The 16,311-nt window shown below is 35.8% G+C and overlaps 3 protein-coding genes across 5 annotated transcripts; 1 reads left to right on the plus strand and 2 right to left on the minus strand.

Annotated features, from left to right (window-relative positions):
- The first annotated feature begins 246 nt into the window (after positions 1-246).
- Positions 247-2,093, plus strand: LOC133680881 (cytokinin riboside 5'-monophosphate phosphoribohydrolase LOG1-like). 2 transcript variants are annotated; one of them, XM_062103906.1, is made up of 7 exons: positions 247-609; positions 774-871; positions 982-1,012; positions 1,111-1,210; positions 1,303-1,373; positions 1,491-1,634; positions 1,787-2,093. In XM_062103906.1, the coding sequence occupies exons 1-7, from the start codon at positions 475-477 to the stop codon at positions 1,871-1,873; spliced, it is 666 nt and encodes a 221-aa protein (XP_061959890.1). In that variant the 5' UTR covers positions 247-474; the 3' UTR covers positions 1,874-2,093. The 2 variants fall into 2 exon arrangements, with proteins under 2 accessions (XP_061959890.1, XP_061959889.1); XM_062103905.1 differs by having other exon boundaries at positions 252-609; positions 1,784-2,093.
- A 3,066-nt stretch (positions 2,094-5,159) lies between these two features.
- Positions 5,160-8,920, minus strand: LOC133693617 (actin-related protein 7-like). The gene is made up of 7 exons (XM_062114864.1): positions 8,707-8,920; positions 8,306-8,527; positions 8,051-8,192; positions 7,431-7,675; positions 6,521-6,704; positions 6,311-6,378; positions 5,160-5,475 (listed from the first exon to the last, which is right to left on the minus strand). The coding sequence occupies exons 1-7, from the start codon at positions 8,782-8,784 to the stop codon at positions 5,323-5,325; spliced, it is 1,092 nt and encodes a 363-aa protein (XP_061970848.1). The 5' UTR covers positions 8,785-8,920; the 3' UTR covers positions 5,160-5,322.
- Positions 8,921-10,242: 1,322 nt separating this feature from the next.
- Positions 10,243-15,163, minus strand: LOC133667908 (uncharacterized). 2 transcript variants are annotated; one of them, XM_062087630.1, is made up of 3 exons: positions 14,774-15,163; positions 13,151-13,503; positions 10,243-12,509 (listed from the first exon to the last, which is right to left on the minus strand). In XM_062087630.1, exons 1-3 carry the CDS (start codon positions 14,994-14,996, stop codon positions 10,590-10,592), a joined length of 2,496 nt encoding a protein of 831 aa, XP_061943614.1. In that variant the 5' UTR covers positions 14,997-15,163; the 3' UTR covers positions 10,243-10,589. The 2 variants fall into 2 exon arrangements, with proteins under 2 accessions (XP_061943614.1, XP_061943609.1); XM_062087625.1 differs by having other exon boundaries at positions 10,243-12,518; positions 14,774-15,162.
- Positions 15,164-16,311: the final 1,148 nt, after the last annotated feature.

The following is a 16,311-nucleotide window of genomic DNA, read 5'->3' on the forward strand; positions in this document are numbered from 1 at the left end:
ACGATGATAGTCAAGGTGGCCTTTGAGCAACGGATGGTGCGGCTTATCACCGAGCCGAATAGAAGTTAGAACTTAGAACTTAGAAGAGCAACGTCAAAGAATCTGGGCTAAATCCGAACCTTTTTTTTCTCTCATGATTTTACAAAGGATTAATTGTAATCAGGGAAGAATCAGGAGGAAAGAAAAACGATAAAAGCAAAGAAACAAAGAAGATAATTTATTTAGCCAAGAAGTAAATTGCAAGACATGGGGAATATGGTCAGAGAGATGGAGATGGGCTCTTGTTGGGCTCTTCACCAGCACCAGGTACATGCTCAAGCAGACAGAACAAGTGGTTGGGGTCCTCTCGGGGATAAAGTTTGGAGATTCAAAAGCGAAGGGTGCCCCTCCTGCTAGTATCTTCAGCATTCTTTCTTTTCCCTATCTCCCCCCCTTAATTATCACTTTTCTCTTTATATTAATCTTCTTTTGAGAATGGAAGGAGAAGAAGGGACATCTGCAAAAAGTGAAAATAAAAGAAGGTTAAGAAGAATTTGTGTCTTCTGTGGCAGCAGAGCTGGGTACAAATCTTCGTTTAGCGATGCTGCTCTTGAGCTTGGTAAACAGCTGGTAATGTATATACACAGTCAAGGATCATAACAAATCAAAGAATCGCACTCTCCATCCTTTTATACTTTTCATACTGAACCAACTTGTATATTCTCCGTGTCCTTTTATATATAGGAGGTTTCTTGTGTTGCTTAGCAGATATTTTTCCTTGTAATAATTGTCAGGTCAAGAGAAAGATTCATTTAGTCTATGGTGGGGGGAGTGGAGGTCTCATGGGCTTGATCTCACAGACTGTGTTTAATGGAGGTTGCCATGTTCTTGGGTATCACTTACTATCTTTTATTTCCTTACGTTTAATATTTGCCCCTCTTTTGGCTGCTATTAGAAAATCCGGCAATGACATATACACTTGTTCATGTTTTGTTTGTATAGAGTGATTCCTAAGGCTCTAATGTCTCATGAGGTATGCTATTACATCCCTATAATTGCATAATTCGTTTGTGTCATCTAACATCTTCTTGCATCGTAGTGGAAGAATGAAATTAAATCTCTGCATGACAGATATCAGGAGAAACCGTCGGAGAAGTGATAGCTGTTGCAGACATGCACCAAAGAAAGGCAGAAATGGCAAAACATGCTGATGCCTTCATTGCCCTTCCTGGTACATGTATTCTCATTCAAAGGCACCTACTCATGCATAAAATATAACAAAAATACATGCCGAGTCAAGTTTTAGTGAATCTTTTTCAACAGGTGGTTATGGAACCATGGAAGAACTGTTAGAGATAATTGCCTGGTCTCAGCTAGGAATCCATGAAAAACCAGTAAGATCAAATTGATCTTAATTTGTAGATTCTATGTGTCTTTCATTGATAATCTTACAATTTAGAATATACATTTTGATAGGTGTATTCCTTCTTTCATTTTCACTTCTCTACCAGGTGGGACTATTAAATGCAGATGGATACTATGACAGTTTGCTTGCCTTGTTCGATAAGGGAGTTGAAGAAGGTTTCATAAGAGACACTGCAAGGCACATAGTAATTACAGCAGAAACAGCAGCTGAGCTTATCGAGAAAATGGAGGTATAAAAGAAAAGTAGTCCAATTTCTTTTATTGTCTATATAAATATACGCGTTGGGGTTGGTTGCTGAATTATTGGAGAGGATGCTAGGGTAAAGTTTCAGACAGAAGCAGGGAATAATTTATTATTGTTTTGATTGCCATGATGCAGCAGTACGCACCAGTTCATGACAAGGTTGCACCCAGACAAAGCTGGGAAGGGGACCAATTATCAGAGCCTCGTCCAAGTGGGAACCCCTAGGATCTAAGATCTTAATGATCCAAGTGTATACATGCATATATATAAGACAAGACACATATGGGTGCGGTTTCATTTTAATAAAAAAGAAAAGGACAGCAAGTTAACAAATATCTCTTCAGTGGGGAGATCCCATGTCTTAATCACCCATTTTTATATTCATGAATGTTCTAGTTCTCCTTAAACCAGTTGAATAATAAGAGATTCTCAAGTACTTTCTCTACCCTCCTGTCATCTGGCCATTGACCATGTCAAAAAAGCATAGAAATGTGACCTGGGAACAGAGGAAAGGGCAGAGAGACTGAGAGGGATAGAATAATAAATCGTTGTTCACTGTGGGAATTAATTTTCTTTGGGGCCGGGAGCGGCGAGAGAACTCTGCCCACTTGCTTCTGGGCCCAATCGTTTATTAGATTCCGATGAGTGGATTGGTGCATTCCGATTTTGGCTGTATTCCGATGAGTTTTGTTGCTTAGTGCCTTTTCAACTCTTATTTTGATAACCACCATTTGTAAAGAAGAGTGTAGGGTTTTTTTCTGCAGCGCAGAGCCAGTCTCACTGTAAGAAAATTGGCAATAAATCCACACGTGAAGCTGGAAATGACCGGCAACAGAAGGGATGGGCCGAATGGATCGTAATCATGACTTGTTCCCTAAAATTTTATTCTTATATATATATATATATGGCAGTTTCTCCATTTTTATAGAGAAATCCAAACTTCCAAAGACGTTGTCGTTGGAATGTCTTTTCCAAAAGCGAAATATTTAGATGTGGTTTTGGAATTTCGAAGATTGAAAACAGCAAGTAATCGTGTTCTTCAAACATCCACTCGTCGAAGCCGGCAGAGCCCCATGTTCTAAAGATCAGCCCTAGTTTTAGCAGAAATCCTTGCCTTCACTTACTCTTAAAATTTTAACACAACGGCACTCAAGAAGTATGCAATGCATGCATACAATACAGCTTTCTACAAGCACTTCCTCCTGCTTTTAGTTGCAATCTGAAAGAAACAAAGGAGAAAACCATAACAAAAGAAGTTTCTTATTCAAAACCATTGGCGAGTGAAAAAACGATACGGTAATCACTCCTCACGGGAGGACAATGACAATGAATAAAAAAAAGAACATTATCATGAAGAAATTAGGAGATTTTTGTAGAGGCTTTTTTATCTCATGCATTGCTGGCAAATCCTGTGTCAAGCGCGCACCCACATGCCTATGTGGTAGGAATCTAGAGTAGGATGGATAGTCCCGTCTCGTCACGAAATTCAGTTGCTTCCACATTTGCAGACATATAAAATTGCATCCATCAATTCATCTTTGAAAAAGGAAATAGGTGGGGGAATTTCTCCCCATTAGCACTGTATAAAAAAACTGTTCAAATAAAACAAAGTAAATAAAGATTAGTAAAGTAGCGCAGTTTCATATTACAAATCATAATTAGAAATATAGTAACTTTATAAAAAGTCCATAGTAGAAATATTGACCTATAGAAAAAGTGTTAAAATAAGTTGGTATAAATTTAAAAAAATTTAAAAAAGAGAAAAGATATCTCCTAAGTGTAAAAGAGTTATAATTATAATATTTAGAATCAGAAAGGTTTCAATGAGATAAATATAATATTCCCAAGAAAAATCATGATAAGTAATAAAAGTGGGTCACACTCTCTTACTAAAAGAAAGTGAGTCGCACACTATGTATAACTCACTCCGGTTATTATTGGTGACATTTAATTTCATTGAATTTATCTTATTGTGATTTTTTTTGTAGTACAGGTAGTGTCATAATCAAAACTTTAAAGTGTCTTCGATGTTTTTTTTATTATTTCTTTATCTCTCTTGTCTTTTCATTGTAATTACTTAGTTGTCTTTTAACAAAGAGTGTAGCTATTCCATTTACGCTAATGATCTTCTTAGTGTCGTTTTATTTGTATTATCAAGATTTTTTCAGTGATAAAGATAATATTATAATCAAAACACTGATCTGTTTTTAAGATTTTCTTTTTGTTTTATTTTCTGTCATCTCTCTTCTTTGAAATTTATGCCCATATTTTTTAATAATCTCAATTAAATATTCTCAACCTCAACTTTTGTACAAGCTCATTATTTTAAACTGTAACATGTGAAAGATTGTGCTATTTCAATAAAAAAAATTAAGCGGAGTTATTTTGTCAATTTCAAAAAAACAGTGCTGATTATTATTTTTTTAAAAAAAATAATAAAATCAATAGGTGGAGCAAGGAACTGTCCAGAAGGCAGAGTTTGTCAAAGCAATTTAGATTTTTGTCCATTCAGAAGGCCACTTATTCCTCAATGTTTCTGCTAATTTCCACCGTTAATTTCCCATATAAGAGAAACATTCATTTCTATGTAGAATTTTAAGCGCAGTTACCGAAGTAAGCAAGTGGGAGCAGAATGTTAGTTTTTTTTTTAAAAAAAAAACCACGAAACTAAGAACGAACGTTGCAAACTAAGCAAAAATGTTGTCCCGCGAAACTATAAAAATCTACGAACTCATCAAATTAGCATGAGCACCAGCGGAGCTCTGAGGCTTCCTTGAAACTTCACAACAGACTTTAGGTTAGGTTTTGGCCCCAATACGAAGAGGAAACATCGCAGGCTATTTCTAACCCAGAAAGTCAACCTACATGTTTTACTCGTCTAGGTTAAAAAAAGAAAAACAATTCCTAAAACCGTCCATTTTTGAGTGGGGGACGAGTAGCATCAACGTCGTCTTCAGGGAAGATCATGGATCAGAAAAAAGTAAGGCCGAGCTTATCAAGAAGTAGCAAGAATGACAATCTAATCAAACTCTCAATCATTTGAATTTGTTATGATTCTTCTCATCAATAGAGCAGTTCCTTGACTTTTTTTCCTCTATAGTCGCCGGCATGCCAATGTCCAGCTCAAATGAACTGTCGGTGAAAGTGTTGATAAACCTTCTACTGTAGTAACACACCTAGACTATGCCATTTTAAAAGGCTACGAAAAGAGAAAAAAAATAAAATTAGAATCCTAATATTTGGGCACCTACCTTGGACTTTGAAGATGACCTGGGAGCAGAGCTTGCTACAAATACACAACAATGGTGAGATGCATGCGTCATGTTACACACGTGAGAGGACAGATCTTTCACTCTTCCAATTCAATTCCTAAAGTTTGCTCCTCTTAATGCTATATCTGAAATAATATGGTGGTCATTTTATGGAAACGTCAAGGAGTTTACTCTGTTTTAAATCTAATCCCGCGTAAAAGGTTATCCTGCTTGCTGCTGACAAATAACAACTGCCGGACTTCTGTAAACGAGAATTGTTTCAAGGTTAAAGGGAATCTGTTGAATGCTGGCATTTCTTACAAGTTGACAAGCCTGCCGGTCTATTGTTCTGGACCATCCTAACCATCTACTATAATACAAGTATGGCGAAGAGAACACTTGGCAACTCACTAATAATAAGTGTCAAAAACATTTCCGATGGACAATGGATGGTCCAGTTTCATCGTAATCTCCCTTGGTAACATGCTGATTCTGAGGGAACACAACTTTGGCAAGTATGGCACCACCCACCCATGCAGAGTACTCTGTCAACTTATCGGGCATATATTCTGGAGGCTGTAAGGAACACAAATACGAATTTTGAAATGTTCTGCATGAGAGAATATACCAAAAGAATAGAAAGCGCAAATGAACAGCAAAACCATTTCCACTACTTCCAGGAGGAGAGAACTGTCAACTGTTACTCATAAACTGGTGTGTGAAACTATGTGGGATTTTAAGAAACTGTTGACGTATTCTATGATGACAAACTTATAAAGCAAATGTCTTGAAACTATACGTAAGAGAGTATATAGGTTACCATTTAATGAACTTTTAATTTGTTATTTGATCTTGTTTCATTTATTCTTTCACTAGAAATACTGGTAAATATTAACATGGAGGATATTGACCTAAAGGTAACAAAAGCAATAAATATCTCTAAACATTGTAGAAAGAGTGATTTCAATTATGATATGTGATATTTTCAGTCAAAATAACCCTTCTATGAAACCTATAATATTCAAATAATTGTACTTCTAAAAAAAATTGATATACTGACAACTACCTAAAATATGTATTGCTTATGAAAACTTCACAAAGGAAATATGCACTGGGACAACGTGCAGCTTCTTCAAATAAAAAGGAAAGCATTATATGGCAATCTATGGACAGAATACGTGAGTCAGAAAAATCCAAAGCATCTGAGGATTGTTATGCACCAGCGAGCAGGAAAGAAGCAAGGTGCTCCCACCACTGCACTTGCTCATGTCAACCTTGCCAACAATCAGCATCCTCACATCACAGGGCACGGCGCTCATAAGGATAATTACAGTAAAGCATGCACACAAGAAATGTGAAACCCAAAAGTTAAGGAAACAATCAATAAATAAAAGTCAATCTAATCATTTACCTTTACAAGTGAAGGACAAATAGCTGATGAGCACAGGCTTGCTTCTTTCTGAAACCTATCTTCAAAACCTGCAGCAGGCATCAGTGTAACAATCTATAAGCCGTCCCAAGCAACAAATTCTTTCTGATCAAGAACGAAGTGAAACAACAAAAAGAAGTCATGCTTAAACAACTTCTTACAGATTTCAATTAATAAATAAATAAAACTCACCAGGCATAGAAGTTATGCCACCACAAAGTACAGTATTTTCCAGCAGCTGGCGGTGGTTCTCTGAAGAAACAATTGAAATACTACGTGCAAGCTGCTCAACTATTCCATGAGCCTCTATTCCCAGTATAGATGGTTGAAATAAAGCCTCACCGACAGTATATTTTTCTCTTCCAATTCTAATCACCTGACAAACATTCAGAGCTGCATTGAATTACCAAATTTCATATCAAGAGTCAATCAGGAAATTTCTAAAATACTAGATTAACACAAACAATCCTGACCTATAAATTTATTTATTTTTTGGTACAAAAGAAGAATCTCCCCTAGCACTCACTTGTTGGCCACAGTCCAAGCTCATTTTCACCCAAAATAACTCCCAGGAATTTTATATAATCAAGATAATGACTTGACACATAATTGATGCATAAAGACTATAAATTCAATCTTAGCACCAGAAAGCAATGTTTTGTAGCCTGCTCCTGGCTGAACCAGCCACATCGATCAAGTCGCCAATGTGCCAATTTACCATCAAAACAGATGTCAAAGAACCATTTGATTCAATCTAACTATAGGTCAACTGGTGGTTACAGAAGAAAATGCTACATCAACCTGGCCATTTGGGTGATGTTTGAATTACAAAAATTTTAGACAAGAAGAGAAATAATAGCTTGAACGTGGACCAAGAGGGTGAGAATAAGCCACAGAACCAATGGGTCATTAGATTACATGTTAGCTTAACTGTTCCACATATTACCTATACTTAAACGAAAAGTTTATCATGTAAAAGTAGCTTGCTATCACTAGTAGATCATTTATTTACTTCACTATTCTTACATCATAGCTTGAAGGTTCACCCTGGTTGAACCTGATTGGGTTCCAGGCTAGTTTTTAAAACAACACCAAAACAAACCTGTCCATCAGGAAGGGCATGCTCCTCCTCATCACTTGACCTTTGGGTCTTCTCATAAGCAAGCTCATCTTCAGCACAACATGAGTACTTTACTTTTAACATCTCGACATCAGAGGCATTAAGATTCACCAGAGGATTAGATTTACCCAGTTCTTGGGCAAGTAACTTTGTCAAATCAACACCACCAATTTCATATCTTCTCGAAGCAATGTGCTGAACAGCACCTTCAAGTACTGGTGCAATATCTGGCAATATCGTTAAAAAACAAACAGAGATCACATCTCAGCCAAAAAACCAACCCAATCAAAGGCACTCGCTTCCCACCCAGTTATTTCTTTTTTAAGCTAATGTTCAACTGCTAATTTGAAATTGAAAATAAAAAACGAAAATAAGTGATTATCAAGTGCAAACCACCAAGCAAATTAAGCTTCACGAATCTCCGGTTCTCATCATCAAAAGTGCTGCTCCGCAGTTACATGAAGAGGGACTAATTAAGAAATAGAACATTCTTCACGCATAAGAATAAAAATAAAACTTATGCACATCGACTGCGTGCAATGATTGAAAGTGAAGATGTCCAATGACAAATACTTTAGCTTAAAAAGATAGGTTTTACATACCAATCTTTCCATGACCAATATCAACAGTGCACCCAGAGATACGCCCAACTGCATAAAGAGACAACACCGCCTGCTCCGATGCATAAAATCCCGAAACATTAAATGTCTCAAACATCAATTGCACCAATTGTTCTCTCACAGCCTGTAATGTAAAAATTCAATTAGGTTTTCTAACACCATCCTCACTAAACCCAAGCTGCTAACAAACAATGATATACGGCCGGCCAAGAATAACAAATTAAGGCGTTAAATAACCTTGGGAGTGCAAAGCGGTTCAGTAAACAAGATTTGGCCTTCATTTCCCTCTTCCCAGTCAAGTCCATCGTATAAAACATACCGCAATAAATCTTCCATTGCATCCCAATTCCTTATGTGACCTCGAACCACTGGATCGACAGTTACATCCTCAAATACTGATTCGTTTTTATCACCTGATGTTCCATCTTCCACCACTCGTATCATTTGGCTCGGAATTATCTAATCGGACATTAAAATAATTTTAAATCACAAATTAAAGAAAAAAAACCTAATGGAAATGGAAACCCTAATAGAAATGAGAATTGCAAAATTATAGTTAAAAAGAAGTGAAAGTAAAAAATTAGAGTAGAAATTGTAGTTGGTTAGGGAAGCTTGGGTGGAGGGATGGTGATGGTTACCATGGGGGGAGCTTGATCTGGAACTGCACTGCCGGCTTTAAGGAGCTGACTTCCAGCGTCTATCACCGCCGCCTCCATTACGAAGCGCCTCTCGAGCTATGACTGTTACTGGAGGTGAGAGCTTACTGTGTAGCTTCTTCTCTCTCTTTATTAGCGGGTAGTCCAATTTGAAAACTGTGCTTGCGAGTACCCGAGTCGTGTTTGGTAAAGTGTGTTCGGTAATGTTGTGTTTTTTTAAAATATTTTTTAATTAAAATAATATTTTTTATTTTTAATATTAATATATTAAAAAAACACTGTAAGCTATCTCATACCTTTGTTTTCTTATTTATTTGTTAGTTCTTGGATAAATTACAAAATCTTCCCAGGATTGGAGTTCTGTCAATTTCCCCCTTATAAACTACAATATTTGCTAAATACCCCTGAGATTTCAATTTAGCTTTCATTTTAGACCTCTGTTTAATTGTTTATCTCAGTATTTAATGATTTTGAAAGATAACTGAACAAGTTTGGGTATTACAAAAGTTAAGGGATCATATTAAAATTGCTTACTAATTAGTAATTACATTACGACGGTAGCACAGAATAAGAGAGTGATTGGAAAAAAATTAAAGTGGAAATTGAAGATTTAATTCTAATAAAGATTCTTGCGATTTTATTCGAAATTTGTATTTCCATAAACAGTAATTAGATACCAAATTTTCAATTTCTGACAAAGTTAATCCCTTCAATAAATCTCGTTGCCAGGAAATGTTAAATTTGACAAATGGTAAAATTTGATCAATGACCAAAAAAAGCATATATATATTTTTTCTAAGGTTATAAATTATGGATGATATTTTAAAATAAATAAATAAGATTTTTGGAGTGTTTGGATAATAAATAACATGTTTATAATAATAATTTTTTTAAAAAAAAATTCATTAAGTTAATAGTTGATGACTCGAAACTTGTATAATAATTTTTTTTTTGAGATTTAATCTCCCGATAATAACTTTTAATAATGAATTTTAATAAATGAGAAAGAATATTTATTTTTATTTATATATAATAAATGTTATGAGAATAAAAAGTATGAATATTTATATAATATAAAAAATATAAACTTTTCGCCTGGGTGGTTTAGGTGGTATATATAACCCCCTAAATCTTATCATGTTACTTAAATGGATGAATTAAAGTGTTATTTTTTTTTTATGATATTAATAAAAAATAAATATCACTTACACAATATTAATGAAAAATAAATATCTCTTATATAATATTAATTTAAATAAAAATATGATAAATCCTTTAAAATCTTTTATATATTTAAAGATAGATGAAGATGATTATTTTTAAATTTTAACATTTTATATTAAGAGTCATAAAAATAAATAAATAAATAAATAAATCTTATAATCCAATATAGAGCATATAATAATTGTTAGTTTCTTATAAATTTGGACTTCAAATGATCCCAAGCCTAATAATAATAGGTGTGGTTTTGCTCATTAGAGCTACATCAATCTCGTAATTCACTAAACTCACATGTAGTTAACCAAACACAAAAAATATTAAATTTTAAAACAAGCCAAATTCATGTCATTGAGGCTTGGTATTCTACCAAGTGCAGGTATTTTACAAATAAGCTTAAACAAAAATAACATATTATAAAATATACAGATCCATCAGCTTCTAACAAATTAAATCTTAATTCCTCATCAATCCGCATACCTTGGTTATAACTATTAAAACAGCACGTATATTGCACAAAAAGATCCATTTTGGAATTCCTAGAGAAGCCTTGTAGAGCGGTCGAAGAAGATAATAGTTGCCAGAGCACTGGTTAGAGTACGGATTTATATACAGCTTAGCATCTACATATGAACCGCAGCTCATTCTCATATCAGACTTACAGCTGGCATTTCCTGGCTGCTGCTTGTATTACAGTCGTATAGTTTATCAGCTTCGATATTTGAAGGCGTCTCATTAAGACTGTAATAATCCATATCCACTGAAATGCGGGTATCAGTTCCAGAACCTTCTGCTCCAAAATCCTCAACTGAAATTAAGCTGCACTGATCGCCATTTTTAGACCCATCATTATTCTCTTCCGTAACTGATGGAATTTCAACTTCCAGATCAGGCATGCCAGCCAAAAGGGCTTCAAGGGGAGACCTGATACCTGAGTTTTCTTGGGAAACAAATTTCACTTCCAGGATTGGAGATTCAAAATCTACTACAGAAGAAGGGCGTGACAGTTCAACAATGTTCTGCAGAATGTCTTGTTTAGATTCTTCTTCTGTGCCTTTGGAAGCGGCTAATTCATTTGAAACAGCTATTTCCTGGGTAGTAACAGAGCCATCATCAGTCTGATCTTTAGAAAACTGTTTCAGATTCTCGGTTTTCTGAAGATCAGGAGTTTTGCTTATTTTATTGTCAATTTCCCCATCCTTTATGTCGTTTTCCAGGTGATATGAATCCGTGCCCACCACATCATGCGTGGCTGGTGCAACTGCATGGCCAACACAGATGTCCTGTGAATCACTTTCTCCCCCCTCACTATGATGGCATTGCTCATCAACCCCGTTAACCATTTTTGAAGAGTTGTTATCACTAAGAGATCTCATCACATTCTCATCGCCCTCTAAAGAAGTAATATTTGATACAGATGAAAGTGAATTTCCCAAGTGCTCTGTCCCATCAGATTCACAAAAACAAGTGGGCGGGTCCATATTTCGTTCAGATTCAACTATTCGTGGAGTCACATTCTCATTGATGTTTTCTTCTTCGCTTGTAAAATCAGGAGTCTTAACTACAAGAGTTTGAGAATATTTCTGGGACTGGATTGAAGTTGAAGATAAGAATCCAGCAAGTGCATATGCTAAAGCATCATCAATTGACATGGTATGCTTTTGTTTATCCTTTGGAGATTCCTTCACTGATTCCACCGCATGATCTTCTTCCTCACCATCATAATTCGAGAACTCAGGAGCAGTAACTACCAGACCAGGTTGTAACATTGTGTCATTTACAGAAACAGGGGTGGCATCAGGGAGAACAGACGTCAGAGGAGAAGGTGAATGGCTCCTATTTTCTTCACATGCCACATAACTGATATCACTACTACTGTTATACGAGTTGGTCTCTGGTTCACTGCATGAAAAATCAGGAGCAGATATTCTTGTGCAAGAAACCAATGCAGAGCTCTCAGTTTTCTTTGTGAGCGCATCAAGTTGCTGCTCGACTCGCTGGAGCCTCACATCAATGCTGTTAATGGGCTTCAGCATACTTTCCTCAAACCTCAAAAAGAGATCCTCTATTCTGTTAACTCGAGAAACAAGCTGGTCCAGGACACCTTCAAAATGATTGTGTGAAATATTAGGCTTGCTCTCTGTATTTGAAACTTGTTGGGAGATCTCATGCTGGACAGGTTTGGAAGTAGGCCCAGCTGCTTCTTGCAACCTCACTTCTTCCTGAATTTTCTTCTCAACATCAACAGGAGCAGCTGCTTTTGACCCATTGTCCTGAGAATTTTGTCTTTCCCTTGTATCAATATTGCATTTATCTTCTCCTCCACCAATACCCTTTGTTTTAGACAACTGAAAAAAGGCAGGTACGAGCATGGCCATAAGTGAATTTCCAGCAGAGTTCTCCATTGGACCCACTTGATTATCCGAATTACTTGCATCAGCAGGATCACCAAATACATAAACTTCATCAACACAAACATAACCTTTATTCTGAAGTGAAAGCAGCCTGAGTGTAAGTGAAGTGGAAGGGTTTGCATCAGTGATCTCTGCTGTAGCTTCATAAAAATCCTGAAAGTTCTATCCACCACGCATTGAAAATTAATTAAGATAAAGCAGTAAAGAGCCAAATGTGCTTCAGTGCTTTCATGCTTTAATCTGACTATATTTAAACACCCTCTTAATTCCAAAGTTATTTTCTGAAAATACATTATAACCTTAGAAATTCAACTTCATCTGAAAGATCCTTCTAACAAACCCTCCCTCAGAATTAGAGTTGTCAGTGCAGGAAGTGATATTGTGCAGTGAGGCAAAACCAAACAGCGAGGGAAACCAAGAAACAAAAGAGAAGAGAAGAGAAGAAAAACACAAACATGCAACGAAAGGAAAGGCAAGTCCTTTCTTGACCCATTACAAGGAGTATCACAAGCCTCAATTCAAGAATTCCAGAGATAGCATCCACATCTAGTTCTGGAAAAGCAAGATAGATCGACACCCTACTAATGATATATTTCCCTGAAAAGACCTAGTCATTGAAAACACATAACATCCATGCTTTTGAATTCAATCACATCCAATTTCCTTGTTTTCAGTTTCTTGCTAACTCATTATACACTAAAAGATAATTGGGGGGGGGGGGGGGCGCTTTAAACCAAGCCATTGAAGCAAACTGACAAATATCAATAAGTCTATAAAAGAGCAAGTCTCAATACCTGCGAGTTTCTTTCTGGCTTTATATCAGAATTTGATGATGAACTGTTTCTGTTGATGAGCAGGGGACTATCAAGAGCTTTCACTTCAATCCAGTCATCTTCATTGGGGGATAGGCTACTACCATTTCTGAGTTTCTCTTCAGCTGATTCTTGAATAGAACTTGCATGAGCCAAAACAGCTTCTTCAACATTGGTAGCATGCAGCACATCTTCGTCTCTAGCAGCTATGCCACAGCGAACAGTACACAGATACTCAGTGCTGCTCTGCTGCTCAGGGGCACAGTATATTTCATAAACTCGAGCAGTACTTCGAACATAAACCTGCCTCACTTCATGTTTTTGTGCAAAATTTACTGCATTACAAGAAATTATTGATCATTTACAGAGAGAGGGTAAAAATGAATATAAAATATCTTGTTCAGCTTCCAGATGATGTAAATAAGAAAATTAAAAAAAATAACATTCTATGTGACAGAAGGGATGATAATGATGACACACCATTTCTGCATAAAGAATTTACAATTTTTGGAACTCTTCATTGATTTTTAACAACAGTTATTAAATGGGCATGATCATTATTCATCCATCTAGACAATTTTAGTCCGCCATAACACTTAGATATCTTGTAAAACATGAAAAAAACTTACAATTTATAAGCATTTGAGAATTCACAAATCAAACAAACCAGTGTGGATGGAGAAAAAATGTCACACGACAATAAAAATGCCCATTAACTAATAGACCAAAGGGATGAAAGGTTCAAATCTTTTTTAATGCCATCAACTAAACTATTCCATGAGAGCAACAAAACAAAATCCAAGAATATAACCTAAATTTTCCAACAAGCTCAAACAGCCACCGATTTGCGAAGGGTAGACTTCACAGATACCAAAAGAAGTTTTAAGACGCCTTCACAAAAATGCGCATTATAGGACCCATGACCTTGCAAGTTTTAGAATAAAGCAATATTAATTTCCATCTTCGCATAAAACTCGTTTTCATTTTGAGAAATTTCAGATTGAAATACAAATATTTACTCTCAAACTTTAAATTCGCACACAAATTACCTTAACCACAAAAAATAACACAAAATTCATCCGTAATAAATCCGGTAATTCCTCTTTGGTTTGTCAGAAACTTTGAAACTTTATATTACAAGAAAATCATATTTCGCTATTCAATATCCATTTCTACTACAACTTCAATAAACTACTCAGAGTAAAACACAAGTAATTAACATGCACTTTTTACTCATTGATTTTTTCTAGATTTTGTAAACCTAAATAGCATATTAAAAAACTTCCACTGTTATTTTTAAATCATCCTTTTCTTTGCCCTTCGTTATCTATGTCCAAATAGCAACCACACTAAAGAAAGATCTTCGAAAGGCAAATGGATTCAGAAAAAAATCTAGCAGATAAATAATTTAACACCTAACCGCTCTACAACAAAACTAAACTCGAATTCCTTTGAATTTCATTCGGTTTCTCAGTAACCAAACAGAAGTCACAGACGCAAACTAAACTCATTTTCCATTATTAAAATTTATTTCTCAATGAAAATAACCAGATTAACAATCCGCTAAAAACAAAAATCAATAATAAAAAAAGAGTAGAGGCTTACTAGTGATCTCGCAGGGAGCGGAATCGGGTGCAGGAGCGTAGAGGATAAGAGGAGATTTCGATTTACAATCGACGGTGGAGGATTGACCCTGATCATTATTATCGTCGTGGGTGATAAGGGAAAGAGAGGACTCGAACGCGAGTGAATCGACGAGAGAGCCACCGGCGATGGTCCAGTTAGTAACGGCGGTCCATGATGTGTCGTGGTTCTGTGACGATTCCATTGTTGCTTGGTTAGGTAGTGAGGCTTTTTTGGGGTTTTGGTTTTTTCTGTTTTGCTGGGTGTGGTTTTTCAGAGGAGAAAATTTGGATAGCGTGTGAGAGAAGCGTAAATAAAAGTTAGATCTTGAATTTTACTCGCGTGCTGTGAAAGCTGTTTGGTTGTTTAACAATTTTTTACTATATAGTTGGGAAGAAGAATTCTTCAATCATAAGCTTTACTAGATTACTATTAATAAAAATAAATAAAGAAAGACTGAAAATCTTGGTAAAAGCTCATTACGATGTATCAACAATTTTTTTTATCAAAAAATAATTTATGAAAATTTTAAAAAATATTGGGACACCAATTTACAAGTTGAATATATCGTGAAAGCTATTTATAAGTAAATCATCCAAGAACTCATTTGGGGCCTAAGGGCTTCGCAAGGCTATGTTTCAAGCTGATTCTCAAGCAATAATAGCTTTCTCATTACAAAAACGCAGATCACGGATGTACTAATGCAGCCCAAAATGTTGAGTGTATTAAAGTTTCTCGATTCAAAATATATTAAAATAATTTTTTTATATTAACATAAAAACATTAAAAAATAATTAAAAACAAATTAATTTTATATATTTTTAAAAATATTTTAAAAAACAAAACTACACAAAAACTAACACTTTCTAGCAAGTCGGGGTGAATAAAAAAACCAAAAAACCGACTAAACTGGAAAAAAAATAATTGAAAAAATCAAACCATGAAAAAAAAACCTATTAAACCGATTAGAATTTTAAAAAAAATCAACCGGTTCGGTTTTGATTTTATAAAAAACAAAAAAAACCAAACTCTTTTGTTTTCATGGTGATTGAGGCCATTTGCACTGTGGAGTACTGGTACTCCAACCAAGCTTGTTAAACTCAGTGAATCCAAATGAAAGCGACAAAAAGTGGGTAATCCAGTATGTTATCCTAATACATATATTGATCCAGTAGATCAATGCCACCTATCACGGGGAAGAACTTGTGGTCTTAAGAATCTGGTAGCTGCACTTGAGGACCTAGCTGCTGTGGTCAATCGTGTGACTTGTTCCGCCCCCGTCCCGGCTTCGACCCTCTATGTGCACGTCTGTCACCCCCGTGGTGCCTAACCTGCCCCTGGGCTTGCAGGATGTCCAGTAGGCCGTGAGGAATAGTCGTGGTGCACGCAAGCTGGCCCGGACACCCCACGTAAATCAAAAAAAAAAAAAAAGAATCTGGTAGCTAATCTGGTCAAAACCAGTGGTTCAGGGAAACGGGTCTGCCTAGTTTGAAGTTTCTACATCCAAATCAAAGTTTCTC

Source organism: Populus nigra, chromosome 1 (assembly GCF_951802175.1).
Source record: "Populus nigra chromosome 1, ddPopNigr1.1, whole genome shotgun sequence".
Taxonomy (NCBI): domain Eukaryota; kingdom Viridiplantae; phylum Streptophyta; class Magnoliopsida; order Malpighiales; family Salicaceae; genus Populus; species Populus nigra.